The sequence below is a fragment of the Prunus persica genome, chromosome G7 (genome assembly GCF_000346465.2).
Source record: "Prunus persica cultivar Lovell chromosome G7, Prunus_persica_NCBIv2, whole genome shotgun sequence".
NCBI lineage: Eukaryota > Viridiplantae > Streptophyta > Magnoliopsida > Rosales > Rosaceae > Prunus > Prunus persica.
This window is the reverse complement of record NC_034015.1, coordinates 18561827-18580381: the sequence shown is the minus strand read 5'-3', so window position 1 is coordinate 18580381 and position 18555 is coordinate 18561827. Positions and strand designations below refer to the sequence as shown.

Sequence of the window (18555 nt, the reverse complement as noted above, 5' to 3'; positions counted from 1 at the left end):
CTCTAAACATGAAATACAAAGTCCCAAGCTTTAGTTTCTATACCTTTCTCACATAAATAGGTATCCAAAGCTCCACTTTCTGGGTTCTAAATGCGCATCTCACTGTTCTTCATGGAACTTATTGAGTACAATGAAGTATGGCCAATCCAATTCCAATCAACTCACACACACACACACATGTCCATATGAGATTGCATTTTAATCATTGATTCAGTTGAATCTTACATGAGTGTGAGTTTAGATTCACAAATTTGAGAAGGATAATACTAATAAGAGACATTGTCATATAGAGAAGTTTTAAGGTGCACGGAAACTTGAGTTGATCTTGACCGTTGATGTATGTGTACCCTACAAAATATTTAAAATTAGGATCAATGGGAGCGGATGACCAATTTACCAGTCTAATAACAAAAGTATGATGCGATTGAGAAGATCACTCATCTTAATTAACCACAAATACAAATGTGAAATGAAAAATGTCACATTTGGATTTGTTGATTTTAGGTGACAATATAACACTTTGTAAGTAAATAAGGTCATATGATTAGTAAAGCTTTAAAAGAAACTATATAATAATTGGTTCAAATATTATAAAATATTACAACATGTTGACTTAATACGAACGAGGGAAGTCATGAATTAGGAAACTTGATATGAGAATTAAGGAATTGAAATCGGATCAACTACTTGACGTAGGTAATTCCATTCATGATTTTGAGGCTATTTAATTACGACATTAAACTTGTTGCCTTCAAATGAATATATGCCTTGACTACTCGATTGAAATAAATTTTTCCATCAATTCTTATCATTTCATGTATGCTTCACAATTTAACATATAAATAAGGATAATTAGATATGCTCTCTTCAGAAATAAAAAAACTTGTGTGAAATAGAGATAACACTATTTTGCTATTTATAATCAATTACAAATTGCCACGTAAAAAAATTAAGCATGACATGATGCGATTGATCGAAAATAGCACAACAATTCTATCCATATTTTGCACAAGTGTTTCTCCTTACCCATGTTGATGGGGTCGCAACTAGTTTTTGAAACCCACGCGCCATCGGTGGATGTGAGCACGTTTCTGAAGGAGTGGGCCCTAGTGTGTATTGATCTCATTCATGGATGGGGCCAGGCGGGGGGCTGTGGGGCCCGCGGTGAAGAGACATATCATGCAGGAGGCGATGAATTCCTGCTCTTTCCCAAAGTACCACGGCAAAGGAGCGGTCGCTGATAACTTGTGCAGTGGGCCGGGCCCCAGTTGGGCTGCAAGCCCAAGATACCCACCCTCCCCTACTGTCTTCTTTCTCCTCCCTCCCCTCCTCCGTGATCATGCTAACGTGAGCCGGTGGTGAATCGTATTCGTATCATTGTGTCTTTCTTGCTTGCAATAGTTGCCCGTGCAATACTCGACACGTGTCGCACGTTTCAGTCACCTTGATATTGAAGTTAAGCATGTCAATCTAGAAATGGGCTGGCTGTTAATAACACAAATCAGAAAGATGGAAAACGACCCTTGTGTTTTTCTTTTTCTTCTTGTTCAGAAATGACCATAGAACACACAATCCAAAACCACGTTTTTCAGCGAAAAACTGAAGTCTATAAAGTTAATCATATGGAGTCGAATCCTTTGGTAAACTGCAACTTTGAAAGGTGACAAGCATCTCTTGCCCAATAATTCAAAAGGCCAAAGACTCATTTCCATGAACCTTTCGAACTGCAGTAAAATTCAACTCCTACGAGATGCTTAACAGAAATAACTTAAGAACGTGGTGCCAAATTCCCTCTTTCAAAAAGAATGAAACACTCTGGAAATATTCTCTTTTTAGACTTTGAGCTGCCAAATTCAAAAAAGCTCTCAAAACCCCTTTGGGATTTCTTCACTGGTTTACTCAAATCAGGAAACTTGGTGTACCTCTTTAGAGATTAAACCGAAAGCCAAGTACCCTCAGCAGATAACATTTTCTTCCACGCCAAAACTTCCCCCCTTCATTGGCTAACTATCATCCTCTTCAACAAGCAACTTGGTCTATGCCAAAGCATATGTATATACATATATTCTTCCATCTTATACGCATTGTATTGTATATATTATTACACACAGAGTCAAACTTGCCAAACCTTTGAATGTAGAAACCACTAGATCCTTAGGCAACAAGCTTATCTACTTTTCTTACTCTTATCTCTAACTTTGTGTATAAAAAGACCCTCCATAGCATGATTTCAAACTTGAACTAGGTCATTGGTACGTAGAAAATAAAGAGATGGCAGCAAAACCGAGTGTGATTAAGCCTATCATTAGCAAGATGTATTGTTCTTCTTCTCAGGCTGTGCTTGCGGTAAGGAGGAGGCCACACGTAATAAATGGAGGTGGTTTTGTGGTCACAGATTGTAGTCAGAATCAGAAGGTTGCTTTCAGGGTTGATGGATGTGGAATTCTGGGCACGAAAGATGAGATGATTCTGAGGGATGGTCATGGAGACGCTTTGCTTCTCATTCGTCGAAAGGTATATATGTACAAGTTCAATCATGCATACATCTATAAGAAAAGAAATGTTCTGTTTTGGTTGTGCATATGCTCATGGAGAGATGTTGGGATGCTTAATTAATTTCCATAATGCATTGTTAATTCTTATGATAATGTACCAGGGAGCAATGGTTGAGGCACTAAGCATTTACAGGAAATGGAAGGGCTACACTTTAGACTATGAAGGATCACAAGATCAGTTGGTTTTCTGTTTGAAAGAGCCAAACTCCTGTTTGGCAAGAACTCATGCAATCAGAATCTCCACCAAGGCTAGGCAAAACAAAGACTGGGACTTTGAGATCAAGGGATATTTTCCTGATAAAGATTGTAGCATTGTTGACTCAAGAGGCAACACAATGGCACAGGTAATAATTCCTATTCATGAAAGAATATATAAAAAGTTTCATTGTTTGTGAGTTTCTATTGAAATTCTGAATGTTTGGATTTGTTTATTGATCACTATGAAACATAGATAGGGGTGAAGAAGGAGTTGATGGCAAGCAAGGATCTCTACCATGTTGTGGTGACACCAGGCATGGATCACGCTTTTGTTATCGGGGTCATTACCATTCTTGATTACATATATGGTGAATCCACTAGGTGCTAGTAATTCAGATATTGAAGAGAAGCTTTCCTTGATGTCGCATCAAAACATGACATCTCCACAGTTCAATTTTCTGCAATTTGGATGCTGCTAATGCTCTGTCTATGTCTCTGTCTCTCCCTGTCTCTCTCTGTCTCTCTCATTTTTCATTTTTCCCGGATTGTGTTTTAGTTATGTCCTCCCAACCTGTACTAACTGGGGAGGTATCTTCGCAACTCTTTGATTTGTAACTGGTGATATATACAAGTTTATGTAAATGAGACTACATTTTACATTTTTCTTCAAGGATGCATTTCACCTTTATGGTTAAGCAATGGAAATGAAAACCAATTTCACAATGTAAAGGAAAAGCAAACAAGATATGTTAGGGACAGTGGAATCACTTACGAATGAATCATGTTTTCAGAAAAACTAATGGGACTTGAGATTGGTTTTTGTTTTAACTTGCCATTCCAGAGGAAGCCACGGTCAAATCTAAATGTTCTCTTGCTGTCTGACTGAATAAGATTACAAGAGACTGATAAGCACACAGATTTGTAACAAGAATGATAATTATGCAGAAACTTAACAACTTTGATGCAATTTTGCTACCCTACCCAAGTACTGGTTAAGATTTCTGTCCACAGTTCTTCAGACATCTCAGCTTCATGTTTCTACCATCTTCACGGGAATTGGCATGTGCAAGGAAATCTAAGCATGAGCCTAGTTGCCTGCTTCACTCAACCAATTCATAGTAATCAATGGAACAGCAGCTGCAATGTCTTGGCAGCAGGTGGTCAACTATAATCTAAATATTACAGAGATTAAGGATGAATTAAGATTCAGGTCCACTAATCAGAAAATTCATCGGTTGAGTAGTCAAAGAATCTCAAAAAGGAAAAGTGGAAAACTAGCTTGGCCCCCTTGTTTGACCTAAAAAAGACATAGAGCCTCTACCCTGACAAACATGAAAAAGACCAAAAGAAGAACATGTACAGAAAATTTCAAACGCATATGCTTTTGGTCATGAAAAGAACTAACTCCTGGTTACAAGCCACCTAGATGAGTAATCTAAGGAAATTAAGAATTTAAAGATAGGTAGGAGAAATATCAAAAGAGTATGCAAGCATTCTTCAGACATCATATGTACCAAACCAATACAATACAATGCAATTAGTACAGCAATGTTCTATTGCAGAACAGAGGTGTAAAACACGAATAATGATAAGGTTATACAAGTTGGCCAAGTTGAATTCGTGGCAAAATCTCTGTTTCATATTAACATGGAATTTGTAATACATTATCCAGGAGAATAATTCAATATCAGTTAACATAGCTGAAATACAGCAATTTATGGCATCAACACTGCCATTCCAACTGAAACACTGTACAAGATACAACTTTGCTAATTACCAATCCAAGATTTATTCCTCATACATTTACAAGTGACAGCATCCCCATTGACGTGCCTAGCCTGAGGAAGAGAAATATCAAGTAAATTGCTATAAGGCCGAGTCCTAAGATCTTGTTAGGGCGCATGCCATTCCTGGGTAGCACAACAAGTGACCAAAGAAGCCCTAATACTAGAAATCCCATAGTATAAAACAAGCTACTATCTTTGGGAATTATGAACGGCTCTGGTCTCTTGTTCCAGGCTGCCAGCAGCATTGAGATCCCCAAGCCAGCAAGTGTGTTAAACATAGGCCCGGCATAACATCCTGACATTGCAATCTGTACACCATCTCCACCATTCATTGCCAGCGCTACATTCGACATTAAATCACCCATGGAGTTGCCCCATGCTAATACAGTCAATCCAAGGATTGACGGATTAATTCCAAAGATTACGCCCAAAGTCACCAGCAATGCAACAAGCTCATTCGCAACAATGTAGAACCAGATAATACTCATAAAGAATCCTCCCAAAACCCATGGAAATAAAAATTTGCGAGGGGGTTGGTCAACACGAGTGTGTAGATATGCAAGAACGCCAAAGACACCACTAGAGACAAAACCTATGAAGTACGCAATCTTTTTACTCAGAGATCCCACATCATCTTGGGTGTTCCATAAGAATACAAGAAGAATGGGAGCTAACACGGCACTGGAAACAGCAAAACCTTTGGACCACCTATCCTCCTCAACAATTGGGATTGTCAAGCGTCTCGGCAGCGTCAATGGAATCTCCAACAGTGATAAAAATTTAAAAGAGGAAGAGTGTTCCTCCATTGTTTCCTCATCATTCCAACCCCACAATGACCTTGGGCTGTCTGAACTAGCCTTCAGATTCTGATTTGAATAAATTGCCACATTTGAAGCCCACATCCACTGCGGCAACTTACTTTGAAGCTGGGGTACCTCACTGTCAGATTCAGATTCAAGAAGTGAAGCATATACCGATGATTCATCCTCGTCACTTGCCTGAGAAAATATACTTCCTCTAACCGGTAGCAATGGAGTTACAGCATCCAACCTTAATTTCCGAACATGTTTCCTTAGAATCTCATTTGCAGCGACCACAAACGCATAAACCACATAAATCAAGACAAATGCCATAGCACCCCCAACAGTAACCTCACCAACCATCAACATGAAGGCAAGTGACATGACAGTAAAGAGGAAAAAACATATATCTCTGATAAAGCATTTCTTATCAATCTGAAACCCCCTATCAGCCACACACAGAGATATAATCCCAACAACAATACAAGTAACAAAGACAGCTCCACCCAACACACTATTAAGGCCCACTTCACCTGCATCCTTCCCCACAAAAGCAGCAATGCTGGCAAACACATCAGGAGCACCATTCCCAAGTGGAAGCAGAGACACACCAGCCACAGTCGCTGGTAGCTTCAAGAGACTAGAAAGCTTCTCCAGAGAACAACAAAAGTAATCTGCGGCAGTGTTACCCAAAAGATAGAACAAAGCAGCCAACCATATTGCCAACACTACATACCCCAAAATACTAACTTTTTCACAGTCACAATAAAAGAAATGAATGTAATTCAAATACCCACCGGAACTGCACTCCGGATGGGTAATTAAGAACTCACATTTGCTCTGATAACCTTCGTGTTTTAACAAGCCGGTACAGAATTGGGGATGATTCGCTGATAAGAAATTGGCATCCGACCCATTAACACTTACACTATAATTCGACGAAGAAACATTAACTTCGGCAATTCTCCTGCGAATAATATCAACCCGATCGCCCAGATCACCAAAGCCATTAACTTTGGAGCTCCAACGAGGAGGAAGAACAGAATGCGAACTGCCCAGAAACTGGTTTCTGAGAAAACTGTCCTGGTTGTAGAATAAGAAGAACAAAACCAAAGTACAAATTCCATTGAAAACCCCACGAAATTGAGAATTTTTTGCCCCGAAAAAACACTTGGGTTCTATCATGATTTCTCTACCTGCCCCCTCCTATCCAACCCTAAATTTCTGAATTTCAGACTCGATTAGACGACGATCGATAAACCCTGAGTAGGGGAATGGAAACAAGTCTAGGGTTCCAAATGGGTTTGGCCAAAGCAAAGGCATAATTGGTAAAAAGACATCGAATTCAGAAAGGGAGTTGAGAATTGTAAGAGATACAATGCTATTTTGATATTATAAAAGCCAAAATGTAAGGTATTTGAGGAAGATGTCAGGAGGAGGTACCTTCCGGTAGAGAGAGAGAAAGGTTTAGCACTCTTTCTGGGTAGAGAGAAAAACAGAAAGAGTGCTAAGAAGAACAAATAAAAGCAGCTTCTTCGTAGTTTCTCAGGTCTGCCAATTGAGGAAGGAGGAGAGCAGAGGCCGTGTCTGTCTTGCGCGTACCAAGAACAATTGTATTCTGATTTTTGGTCCCAAAATCCAAATAGTTGGTGGGAAACTTTACTGGTCTGGCTCAGAAGTTAGCTTTCTTAATGGGCCAACCCAGCCCACCTTATAAAAGGCCGGGTAGGAATGGCCCATAGTCCTACTTGCGGGCCTTACCTTCATGACTAAAATTGTAATTTTAAGGAAAATATATTACTAAATATATAGCGGAAAATAAATAAATAAGGGTGAGAATTTTTGCATCACTACAATTGGTACAATATGAATAACATTGGAATGAAAAATTAAGATTAGCATTGAAATGTCCCACTACAGAAACCTTTCCGTACAACTCTTGCCTAGTCTAAATTCAAACACACCATCCCACTCATTTCATCACTTTTGCTTAATCTCAAGACTTTACCTTTCCATTATTCTATCATTTTTGGACCGTAGAAAAGAAAAAGGCTTAACCTTTCGGTCTTCTACGAGTACGGTAAGCTTGGCAAACAGTGATATATAGCCCCTCCTATTGATTGAGAACTTCCCACGCTTGCTTGCTACCAAAATTTGGTCATCTTTATATGGGCTCTCTATGTGTGATATGTGTATGATATCGTAGCTCAGTCAGCTAGCATGTGAGCTGGGGCCTGGTTAGCTTAACTAACAGGTGCAATCATGTCCGTATAAAACTCATATGGCCATTGTGGATTTGGTCAAATCTTTGATTTTCATATATATCCACGGGTGAACTCATGTTTGTATACTCAGTATGTGATGATCACGCAACCCAATTTACGTTTGTGCTTGACATGTGTCGATCTTTTGGAAGATAATGATTATATATATATATGTGGCGTGACGCTACAGCACTCTCCAGTTTATACAATACAAACAAACCCAGCAGTAAATTAGCCACTCTACTCACTGATTTCAATCATTTTATCCATCGCTTCTCATAAGCTACCCAGTCATCATTGTTTGGTCTCCGGTAATTGATTTTCAACCTCGGATCATCTCATGTATTGATGTGCTCTTCTCGATCTTCTTCTTCTTCGTTTATTTCTTGTTTTGTTTTGATGTAATGAATCCTAATACACAGAGATAATGAATATGCAGAGATGGGTTTTGCCAAGAAAGAGTATGAGTTTCTAAGCGAGATCGGTCTGGGTCCCGAGAATCCTGGTGGCTTCATCAATGGCAAGTGGAAGGCAAGTGGCCCAGTTATCTCTACTGTTAACCCTTCTAACAATCAGGTTTGTAACTTATTTTTAATCTCCATTTTCTTCATCGATGATTGATTTTTTCTTTTCTGTTATATAAAGATATAATTTTGATAAGAAGAACTTGAAGATTTGAGTTCAATCACACAAACCCAGAATTTCAATGTTTCTAATATCTTTTTTGTGCATTTGGATGTTAGCAAATTGCTAAAGTCACGGAAGTGTCTATAGAAGATTATGAGGAGGGCTTGCGTGCCTGCAATGAAGCAGCCAAGACATGGAAGAGTGTCAGTTCTTGTTATTTTCATTACTTTTGATACATTACAAGTTACAACTCAGAGTTACTATGTGAAATTTGTATGCTTTAGACATGTCTTTATTTTACGAAGTTAATATATTTTTGGTGCAGCTCCCAGCACCAAAAAGAGGTGAGATTGTTAGGCAAATAGGAGACGCATTAAGAGAGAAATTGCAGCATCTGGGTAGGCTTGTGTCCCTCGAGATGGGAAAAATACTTGCTGAAGGAATTGGGGAAGTTCAGGTATGACAAAATGATACGTTAGTTAAAATTTCTTATCTTATTCATCTGTTGAGTTGTGAATGAGCTTTTGAAGAAGTTCGCTATTGTTGCCCTTAAGTGTTAAGATGGAATTTTCAGTTACCCTTCTTGTAGGCATAATCTTTTTTAAAATTTTGAAGTCCTGAGCACTACTTTTTGCAGGAAGTTATTGATATGTGTGATTATGCTGTTGGACTGAGCCGACAACTGAATGGATCTATCGTACCTTCCGAACGTAAGCTCAAAATTTGTATTTCTTGCTAATTTTTATTTTATCCTCCTCTTTTGAATTGCTTCATGAAATTTTAGAAGCTCCACAATGAATATCTGGTTGCTAAATCAACTTAATAGGCCCTTGTCTGCATTTTGTTTGCAGGTCCAAATCATATGATGTTTGAGGTGCATTACTAGATCTTACCTTTTGATCAATTTGTATAATACTTTTAGAACTTTGACCATTTTGTTTTACATGATTCAGATTGATTTTGGTGCATTTAACGAGTGCATTTTTATACACCACAGGTCTGGAATCCATTGGGGGTAGTTGGTGTCATCACTGCTTTCAATTTCCCATGTGCTGTTCTTGGTGGGTTCTTGTTCTGTTTTGTCTTCACAGGCCTGAAACATAAGTTAAACAGCTCCTTTGTTATTATGTACAACTATCATGATGCTGGATCTATTGTGCATTAAAGCATCCAAGAAATTGAGGATTTAGTGTCAGCATCAATCTTGCTTTTTTTATTTACTGTGAAATTTTAGAACTTAGAAGCATCCACTATCATATATTCTACCCTAAGCAAATATGCCTTAGCTATCTGTCAACAATGATCTTGGCATTTCATAGCTGCAATGATGTTCACTGAATGTTGTTTCATTCACTTGTTTATCAGTGCAGTAATCCTCTGTGCGCCATGGAAACCTTGTCATTGTCACTGTATAACATATAATTATAATACATAATTAAGGAGCAGAAGGATATATTGAAAAGTAATTTGTTTATTAAAGATGTGCTTTATTTGTCACTGTAATTCACTGAATGCGTTATAAATTTTAAACTGCAAGATTTCCAACCATACTTCTTTCTTTATTTGGTGATTTAGGATGGAACGCCTGCATTGCATTAGTCTGCGGTAACTGTGTTGTATGGTAAGTTTATATGTGCTCCTGATTTCAGAATTGGAGTTTTGATCAATTTTTCAATTCAGTAATGTCAGAGCATAAGACAGGTACTTAAGTGTACTCACAATATCTTGACTGTTTCACTTTTATACTACGAGATATCTTAAGTAAGTTAATATGACATATTTTCTAAATCTATTGAGTTTTATTATATTATTTTGTTAAAAAGATATACAGGTTTTATAATAGAGTGGTTGCTTGTGATGTTTATGCATTGTAGGAAGGGTGCACCAACAACTCCATTGGTAACTATTGCTGTGACAAAGCTAGTCGCTGAAGTTCTTGAAAAAAATAACTTGCCAGGTGCTATATTCACCTCTTTCTGTGGGGGAGCTGAAATTGGTGAAGCAATAGCAAAAGACACACGGATACCCCTGGTTTCATTCACTGGAAGCTCAAAGGTACACTGGTCATGTGCATGTGCCTTTTTAAATTTTGTGCTTTTCTCCCCATCACCACGACGCCAAGCTTATCTTTCACATTACCAAATACAGGTAGGTTCGAAGGTGCAAAAAATTGTCAATGAGAGGTTTGGTAAATGCTTACTTGAATTAAGTGGAAACAATGCCTTAATTGTTATGGATGATGCCAACATTGGGCTGGCAGTGCGTTCTATCTTGTTTGCTGCTGTTGGTACTGCTGGTCAGCGCTGCACAACGTGCCGCAGATTGGTAAACATTTATCCTTTAAAACTCCATTTTTGTGATTTGATGTGGTTATAGAAGTAAACTTTCTTTCACCGTGGTTTTTCTTTGCTTTGCTTTTTGCTTTTCTTTTTTTGCTTGAAAATAAAATGTACAAATTTGTGTTCATATGGCTTCACTGGAGTGCAGTATCTTCATGAAAGTATATATCAAAGTGTATTGGATCAACTAGTTGGACTTTACAAGCAAGTCAAAATTGGGGATCCTTTGGAGAAGGGAACTCTAGTCGGGCCAGTACATACTCAGGCTTCGAGGGAGAACTTTGAGAAGGGGATTTCAACCATAAAATCTCAGGCATGTTCTATGTCTCTTGGAGAAGCATGCACACACACACACACACAAACACACACACTCAACCCCAGAGCAAAAAAAGATTCTTATGTATTACACGTTGTAATTTACTTATTCAGGGGGGAAAGATCCTTACAGGCGGATCGGTTATAGAGTCAGATGGCAATTTTGTACAACCAACAATTGTTGAGATTTCTTCAGATGCCTCTGTGGTGAAAGAAGAATTGTTTGGCCCAGTTCTCTATGTTATGAAAATTAAGGTAGTCTTAACTTATTAAAGGTTTCTCTTGCATTATTGTTTATTCTACCTTTCTTCTCGGATAAAATGTTGCAACTTTTTGTTTCAAAATATGCAGACTCTTGAAGAAGCAATTGAACTGAACAATTCGGTACCACAAGGATTGAGTAGTTCAGTCTTCACAAGCAAGCCAGAAACTATTTTTAAATGGATTGGGTGAGTTTCTAAAGTGGGCAACGACCCTAGAAAGTGACACTGGTTTCATGACAAATGAACATTTCAAACTACAGTGTTTAATTGTTTTTATTCAAATATATGCAGGCCACATGGTAGTGATTGTGGTATAGTGAATGTAAATATACCTACTAATGGAGCTGAGATTGGTGGTGCCTTTGGAGGAGAAAAGGCAACCGGCGGTGGTCGTGAAGCAGGAAGTGACTCCTGGAAGCAATACATGAGACGTTCGACATGGTAATCTTTCGTGACACTTTCGATTTGCTCGAATCCTGTCTTGCATATCTGCATTGATTGTTGGACTGTGTACATGGATATTTCATCAATAACTTGAATACTTTCTATCTTTTACAGTACGATCAATTATGGGAGTGAACTACCACTTGCTCAGGGTATAAATTTTGGTTAAGTGAACCAGGGTTCCCGGCAAGGCTCGGTATGATTTCGAGTTCATGACAGGTCAAGGAAGGTACATTCAGCAGAATCTGCTGTCAAGGTTACGAGTCGCCTGCCAGCTTGTGCCAAAGGAAACCTGAACAGATGTTTATGACGTTTATGATGCTGATGCCAGATTTCTAATCTTGATAAATAAACATTGGAACTTTCTTCATCTTTGTTGAGAAATAAAAGCAGTCAATTTCTGAATGGTTTGGCTTGTTGGTTTGCGGCGCTTGTGCTTTTGCTTTTCGGTTCATATCCAAGAAAAGGGCCCAACAGATGTTTTATAATGCAAGTTGATAACCCTGTTGGGGTCCGACAAACTTAGATAAGATAGCTACGAATGACAACCTTAAACTTCGAAGTGTCTGGCAGTCTTGACATTTTCACTAACTCAATCCATCTAAAACTAGTTTCTGGCTTGCGTATCTTATTATGCTACTAAGACTGACAGGTCAAGCACTGAAATACCTTCGTGCCTTGGCCAAGATATCTCTAATGATCCTTTGGGCATTGGTCGTGTACAACCGGCGATAGGTAAGAAAAATTATGCCAGTTGATGGTAACAGATAATTTGTACCACTACGAAAATTGTCGACCACTAGTCGTATACAACTGGTGATAGGTAAGAAAATAAAAAAAAGTACCAGTAAATGTGAACGGATAAGCTGGGTGACCATGAAAATTGGTCGAGGAGGACAGCTTCCTTGCAAATTGCTCGAGCAGAAGTGCAGAGCATTTCGTTTTTGAGCAAGGAAGGCCCTTTGTAGATCGAGCCATCTTCTTCTTTCGGTCAAATGCTATAGATGGTCATGAAAATGTGTCTGAACTGTTTTACCACTTGGAAGGAATACTTTGAAATTATTATATGCATCTGTACATTATATAATATTATAATGTGACAGTTGCACCTTCAGATGATGTTACTAGTCAATATAACGCTGATACTAACATCAATGGCTAACCTGTTTCTATATATATTGTTGACCCCTTTGTTGTCAAATGCGGGGCCACCGAACTTCCATAATATCTTATGTCAAATCGTGGACGGTTTAATAGATTATGAACTGTCATAATCCATTCTAATGCAGTGGCATGGTAGAGTGAAGAACATTAGGGCCATGATTACTTTAGCACTTAAAAGAAGAGGCCATAGTTTTATCATAGGTTAGGTAAACTAGTTTAAAGAAATTGCCCAACGGAAACTTCTTCTGTGATTGATGCCAAGTCTTTCTGAAATCAAACAGATGCCTAGTGACAGTAAGAATGAAGCAGTATGACAGAACGCAGAGAAATACCACTAAATTAATAGTTAGTCGATAACATTATTAATTTCAAATAACCGAATGCATTCACTCGGATTGTTTTAACTTATAACACAAAAATCAGAAGAAGAAAAAAAACCTTGAACCTGACCCGAGTGAATGCATTCGGTGACAATCAGCCTGTCCCACAGATGATCTTTTTTTTCTTGTCAGATGCGATATATTCTAAGTGTTCAGACCTGGAAGAAATCTCTTAGCTAGAAATATCCACAGACTTCCTTCCAGAAAGACAGTCTAGTAGCACAACACATGGTAGAAGTGGAAAGTGGTGTTGTCTTTATATTGGCTGACTGAATATCAACACATAATGTGTTCATCACTTTGCCGCATTGAGGGAGAGGGGATTTGAACAGAAGTTTGCAAGGGGTGAACATGGTGGTTTTGGATCAAATAACATAACAATTGCTTTCCTTATTTCTTTATGGGAAATTTCTCAGCAATTTCATTCTGTGTTTCTGAATTCTCTCTTACCTTTTCTTTTTTTTTTTCTTTTTTTTTTCTTTTTTGTTTGTTTTCTAATAAGCCATTTTACACAACTGGGCATGACTGAAACAGGAAAGAAACCAGCTAATTAGTAATTACACCAGAATAAAAGGGAAAATGCAGTGGCATCACTTTCATGAATTTGTATACAGGAACCAGACCCTAGATTTATTTCCATTAATTTGCCAACCCCTTTGTATAATTCATGTACCTTGACCTTGATCACACAATCATGTCATTCATATTCCTTTAAACAACAAAACAATGTACAAACTCTAGAGAAACAAAATAATGAAAAAGAAAAGAAATAATGTATTTGAAGCAAATTAAATTATGGAATATATACATTGAAAAAGTCTAGAGAAACAAACAATCTTAAATCAGTCATATTAGTTTTCTCAGCAATTATCTTAAAAATCCATTAAGATCAATCCATTAGAGCAAAAAAAAGGAAGAAAAAAAAACAGCCAAAATTACCCAATTTGTTATCTAAGAAAAAAAACAGAGTTCCTCTGTTTCATATGTACCTGCAAAGTTTGCTCTAACCATTCACCTAGACAGAGAAGAGAAGCAACTTCCTGAACGAACAAGCGCTGGGCCGCGAACACTTTCGACACCATCAAGAGAAGAGCTAGAATTTGACCTGAGAGCTCTCGGACTGTCCAAGCTCCGCCTGAAAACCCGACCCATGGCAAGGATGGGGTGCTCTGTTTCTTTATGCAGAGGACTTGATGATCTGAACTTCCTGCAAAAATTTATGTGGCGGTTCAGGGCTTCTTCGGTGGAGATGAGCCTATCTGATCTCAAGACTTCATCTTTCACTGCCTCAACGCAGAGCCCACATATCCAACGGCCCTGGTAACGATCCCGGACTCGTGAGATGTATGCAGGGGTGCAATCCTCCGTGAACCCACAAGAGTCGCATTTCACACACTCGACTTCGATTGGTGGAGGAGTTGGGGTTGGTTTTGTAGAGGTTGAATGAGACTCTGAACTTGTTGTAAGAGCCATGGAATGAAGCAGAACATTGAACTCTCTCTCTCTCTCTCTCTCTCTCAAAGACTCTGTGTGTGTGTGTGTGTGTGTTTTTATGTGTGTTTCTTTGTGTTATGGGAGGAGAAGGGAAGAGAGTAGAAGTCTAAGTTATGTGGATTTCTTGTAATTAAAGTGTTGCTATAAAAAAGGGGTTTGTGTCATGGATTTTCTTACTATTTAGCATTTAGCCAGGGGCCAAAAATGGGTTTGCATCATTTTGTGTCATTAGGTGGACACTGGGTCATGGGGAATTTATGAGACTCAAGGTCATTATTTTGGTAACTACCTCTTTTTGTTTTTGCCAGTATTTGGTAAATAAATACATTCAATATAATCCCAATCATTGAACTTTTGGGCCTATTTTATTAGGACATGTTTGGCATGGAAAACAAAACTCCATCAAGACTTCATTTAAAATATATATATATATATTTAATATATTGGATTAAAGGAGAGTTTAAACCCATTAGAAAGAAAGAATATTCTAATTAGAAGAAGCACAATTTTCTCAAATTCAGTTTCCCTATCATCTTTGAATTCTTCTTCTAGCAATTTGAGATGGTTAGATTTCCCCAAAACTCTCAATCATACGATGTTCCCATGAAGATGTTGCGGTCGATTTGACAATAACACGACCACTGAATAGATAAACCTTATCCTAAACACATTTGAAACATGAGAGAGACTCTCTCTCTTCTTCATCATGATTAATTGAGAAGAAAAATAATATTAATTTTTAGTGATAATTCACTCACTGGCTTCTCTATTTTCCTGACAGCTGCAATTTTCAGCCACAACTTAACTCAGACAGCAATGTGAATGTTTCACAATATTGGCAATATTCTCATCAACATTAATCTTCTTCCAGCAAAAGCAAACACACCTCACTGCAGAAAAGTGGTCCCATGGCTCTCAGGCATTTGCTAACCTCATTTGTTCTGGCATGTTTGCTTGCATTCACTCTTCAAATCTACTTCTCCTCCCCAATATCCCCAGTCTCACTTCACCTGCCTCCACCATCTTCTTCTTCCCATCTTCCTAAAAACAACATATTGCAGGTGAAGCTTCAAGTTTGTGTTCATAATCTTTTAGTTTGTCTGCTTAATTACTCTGCTTGTTATCATTAGTTCATTGCTTTATCTTTTTCTTTCTCCTTTTTGGGTTTCTGTAGAAAGTGATCAAACTTGGGGATGGGGTACTTCTGAAACCAGAAGATGTTGATGTGGACAAAGAAGGGACAATATATACAGCTACAAGAGATGGTTGGATCAAAAGGCTTCACAAAAATGGTAACTGGGAGAATTGGAAAAGGGTGAACAGTGATACAGTACTTGGGATCACAATCACCAAGGAAGGTGATGTTGTTGCATGTGATACTGAAGAGGTAAGAGCACCACCTCTTAACCCCTTGTATATGCCTGTGGCCTTGTCAAAGCAGAGCACTCTAGTCTTATTTTTCGAAAAAGACTGTCGGGATAATACTTTTTACTATTATGATCAATAATGCAATGATATGTGAGACAATTTTTTCCATGTGCCATTGTGTTATTGACAGGGCGGTTACAAGTAAGTTTTTCTGCATGTTACTGTGATTTGTGCAGGGTTTGCTTAAAATTACTGAAAATGGTGTCAAGCTTCTCACTTCACATGTTAATGGGTCCAAAATAAGGTAAGAGTAGGTACACTATAAAGACCAATATGCTGCAACATTTGTTCTGAATGCATGTGTAGTCAGATAATTTTTCATTCTTGAAATGTGCAAAAAGCTGCAAAATCAAGTGCCGTGCAATTGATTTACCCTTCAGATAAAAACTACATGAACACAAGTTAGCTGTGATTTCATCCAACTGTGGAAAATGGCTGGAGAAATCAATGTGTTCGCTTGAAAAAGAGCCATGTGCAAGCCATGCCAAATATTTTCTGATGTGACAGAACAGAACAATCCAATAGGTCATCTTCTATAGTGAGGTGTGGCAGTTTCCTCACGAAATTGGGATTTGTACCATTTAGCGATGGTACTGTGAGGAATCTTTTTTCTTATTTTGGTTTTATATTGGGACCGATTTCGTCCAAATAAAAAAATATTGGGACCGATTGCTACATGTCATGCACATCATGGTCTGTTGGTATTCGATATGAATCCATGGCTGTTGCAATCGAAGTTTGGTACTTTTTCTTATGGGTTTTGTTTCGACATTTAATCTCAGATTTTTTTCTTTGATAGTGGCCTGTGTTTTTGTCTGATGCATTAACTCTCTTCTGCTCAAGCATATCCAATAGAAATGCAAAAACACAGGCCACATCAATAAGACCATGTTGGTGCGAACCCCGCAAATATTCCACCCGTGTTTTTCATGGAGGTACCAGTGGACCCAAAGGGATCCTGGGTCCACATCTCTCTGACCCAGTAACAAAGGATACATGTGCTTCTTATCACAAAATAAGCCCAATAAATAAGCGTTGGTAACACTTGAAAATAAATGCATGGCCCAATAAATGAAGAGACGTTTTTTTTAATATAAGCGATAGTCTAACTACAAAAGAATGAGAGTTTCTCACACACATTCTATCAAGGCGCCAATAGAGGGTTCAAACCTGAGACCACTGCTATGCTCTGCAAGCTAAGATCATTTTTCACTGGGCTAGACCCGTTGACATATATGAATAGATTGAATGTAGTATTATGGATGTGAAAATTTATTTGTGATAAGTTTGATATCCAAGTGTGGCTAGCCTTATTATATTCATGTTGAAATCAGATTTGCAGATGATGTGATTGAGGCATCAGATGGCAGTCTATATTTTAGTGTTGCAAGCACCAAATTTGGACTCCATGATTGGTATCTAGATGTGCTAGAGGCAAAACCACATGGGCAGCTGCTCAAGTACGATCCATCATCAGGGGAGACTTCAATCCTACTTGATAACTTGGGTTTTGCTAATGGAGTTGCAGTGTCCAAACACCAAGATTATCTGGTGGTCTGTGAAACATGGAAGTAAGCTTGATGATGTGACTAACACTTCTTGCTCATTCATCAGTTAGGAAAAACTTAAACCAAATTATCATGTTAATAATATTGTGTTTATGGGTCAGATTTAGGTGCCAAAGGCATTGGCTGAAGGGAGAGAACAAAGGGAAGACAGAGATCTTCATTGAGAACCTTCCTGGTGGACCTGACAACATCAATCTTGCCCCAGATGGATCTTTCTGGATCGCTCTACTTCAGGTAATACAACCTTAATTAGGTTCATCTTTTCATTTATTGAAACACGAGAAATTCTTCGGTGCGACTGTTACAATGTCACGTGGTGGTTATACATATAGTATAACACGATGTGACAGTGCCACCTCTTTCCCAAGAATTTTTCGTAGAGCATATGCCAACTAGAATGACATGTTTGGATGCATGACACAGTTGACTACAGAGGGGCTGGAGTTTGTCCACGCCTCCAAAGCAGCCAAACACTTGATAGCATCATCTCGGAAATTGACTGAACTAGTCAGTGGCTTGCGCACAAAAGCCATGGTGGTGAATGTGGCAGCTAATGGTAAGATTGTGAAGAAGCTTGAGGATCCAGATGGAAGCGTGATGTCGTTTGTGACAAATGCTTTGGAATTTGAGGATCATCTTTACTTGGGAAGCCTGCACACCAATTTCATTGGCAAGTTGCCACTTAAAGATGCATAAATTACCTAATTGCTAGCATCACTAGCGTGAACCAAAATGAATAAGAGGCAATAGGACGAATGGATTGTTTCACAAACCAAGCTTATTTTTGAATGCTCTTTCTGTAATAAGCTTAAGTTATATCTCAGCCAACCTTTCGTATCAGTTTCCCAAAGGAAGAAGGTTAATGAGATGAATCCCCTGAATTCATAGACAAGAAAGAAATGCTTAAATTCTTTGCCATCACAGAGTAA

At 38.4% G+C, this 18555-nt stretch overlaps 5 protein-coding genes across 8 annotated transcripts; 3 read left to right on the top strand and 2 right to left on the bottom strand.

Annotated features, from left to right (window-relative positions):
- On the top strand, positions 2097-3482 carry LOC18771254 (protein LURP-one-related 6). Its single transcript, XM_007202516.2, has 3 exons — positions 2097-2514; positions 2657-2899; positions 3007-3482. Exons 1-3 carry the CDS (start codon positions 2272-2274, stop codon positions 3139-3141), a joined length of 621 nt encoding a protein of 206 aa, XP_007202578.1. The 5' UTR covers positions 2097-2271; the 3' UTR covers positions 3142-3482.
- LOC18769022 (cation/calcium exchanger 4) lies at positions 4371-6974 on the bottom strand. The gene has a single exon (XM_007204172.2). The coding sequence runs from the start codon at positions 6523-6525 to the stop codon at positions 4549-4551; it is 1977 nt and encodes a 658-aa protein (XP_007204234.1). The 5' UTR covers positions 6526-6974; the 3' UTR covers positions 4371-4548.
- Positions 7782-11997, top strand: LOC18770979 (aldehyde dehydrogenase family 7 member A1). Of its 3 annotated transcripts, none has more exons than XM_007201881.2 (15): positions 7782-7915; positions 8044-8180; positions 8348-8434; positions 8557-8688; positions 8869-8941; positions 9083-9105; positions 9229-9292; positions 9807-9852; positions 10106-10286; positions 10380-10556; positions 10719-10883; positions 11000-11140; positions 11237-11334; positions 11440-11589; positions 11707-11997. In XM_007201881.2, exons 2-15 carry the CDS (start codon positions 8046-8048, stop codon positions 11759-11761), a joined length of 1527 nt encoding a protein of 508 aa, XP_007201943.1. In that variant the 5' UTR covers positions 7782-7915; positions 8044-8045; the 3' UTR covers positions 11762-11997. The 3 variants fall into 3 exon arrangements, with proteins under 3 accessions (XP_007201943.1, XP_020423837.1, XP_020423836.1); XM_020568248.1 differs by having other exon boundaries at positions 7798-7946; XM_020568247.1 differs by having other exon boundaries at positions 7798-7954.
- LOC18769372 lies at positions 13588-14880 on the bottom strand. Its single transcript, XM_007203889.2, has one exon. It carries the CDS (start codon positions 14607-14609, stop codon positions 14148-14150), a length of 462 nt encoding a protein of 153 aa, XP_007203951.1. The 5' UTR covers positions 14610-14880; the 3' UTR covers positions 13588-14147.
- Positions 15354-18466, top strand: LOC18771276 (protein STRICTOSIDINE SYNTHASE-LIKE 4). Of its 2 annotated transcripts, none has more exons than XM_020568574.1 (6): positions 15354-15691; positions 15805-16017; positions 16235-16302; positions 17393-17629; positions 17728-17831; positions 18213-18454. In XM_020568574.1, exons 1-6 carry the CDS (start codon positions 15539-15541, stop codon positions 18320-18322), a joined length of 885 nt encoding a protein of 294 aa, XP_020424163.1. In that variant the 5' UTR covers positions 15354-15538; the 3' UTR covers positions 18323-18454. The 2 variants fall into 2 exon arrangements, with proteins under 2 accessions (XP_020424163.1, XP_020424162.1); XM_020568573.1 differs by having other exon boundaries at positions 15361-15691; positions 17728-17860; positions 18050-18466.

Excerpts from the sequence above, each read along its gene's own strand:
- LOC18769022 (XM_007204172.2), bottom strand. The coding sequence starts at position 6,525 with ATGATAGAACCCAAGTGTTTTTTCGGGGCAAAAAATTCTCAATTTCGT.
- LOC18770979 (XM_007201881.2), top strand. The coding sequence starts at position 8,046 with ATGGGTTTTGCCAAGAAAGAGTATGAGTTTCTAAGCGAGATCGGTCTG. Across the intron at positions 9,293-9,806 it reads TTTCCCATGTGCTGTTCTTG|GATGGAACGCCTGCATTGCA; the intron begins GTGGGTTCTTGT and ends TTGGTGATTTAG. Across the intron at positions 11,141-11,236 it reads TCTATGTTATGAAAATTAAG|ACTCTTGAAGAAGCAATTGA; the intron begins GTAGTCTTAACT and ends CAAAATATGCAG.
- LOC18769372 (XM_007203889.2), bottom strand. The coding sequence starts at position 14,609 with ATGGCTCTTACAACAAGTTCAGAGTCTCATTCAACCTCTACAAAACCA.
- LOC18771276 (XM_020568573.1), top strand. The coding sequence starts at position 15,539 with ATGGCTCTCAGGCATTTGCTAACCTCATTTGTTCTGGCATGTTTGCTT. Across the intron at positions 15,692-15,804 it reads CTAAAAACAACATATTGCAG|AAAGTGATCAAACTTGGGGA; the intron begins GTGAAGCTTCAA and ends GGGTTTCTGTAG. Across the intron at positions 17,861-18,049 it reads TCTGGATCGCTCTACTTCAG|TTGACTACAGAGGGGCTGGA; the intron begins GTAATACAACCT and ends TGCATGACACAG.
- LOC18771254 (XM_007202516.2), top strand. The coding sequence starts at position 2,272 with ATGGCAGCAAAACCGAGTGTGATTAAGCCTATCATTAGCAAGATGTAT. Across the intron at positions 2,515-2,656 it reads TGCTTCTCATTCGTCGAAAG|GGAGCAATGGTTGAGGCACT; the intron begins GTATATATGTAC and ends ATAATGTACCAG. Across the intron at positions 2,900-3,006 it reads GAGGCAACACAATGGCACAG|ATAGGGGTGAAGAAGGAGTT; the intron begins GTAATAATTCCT and ends TATGAAACATAG.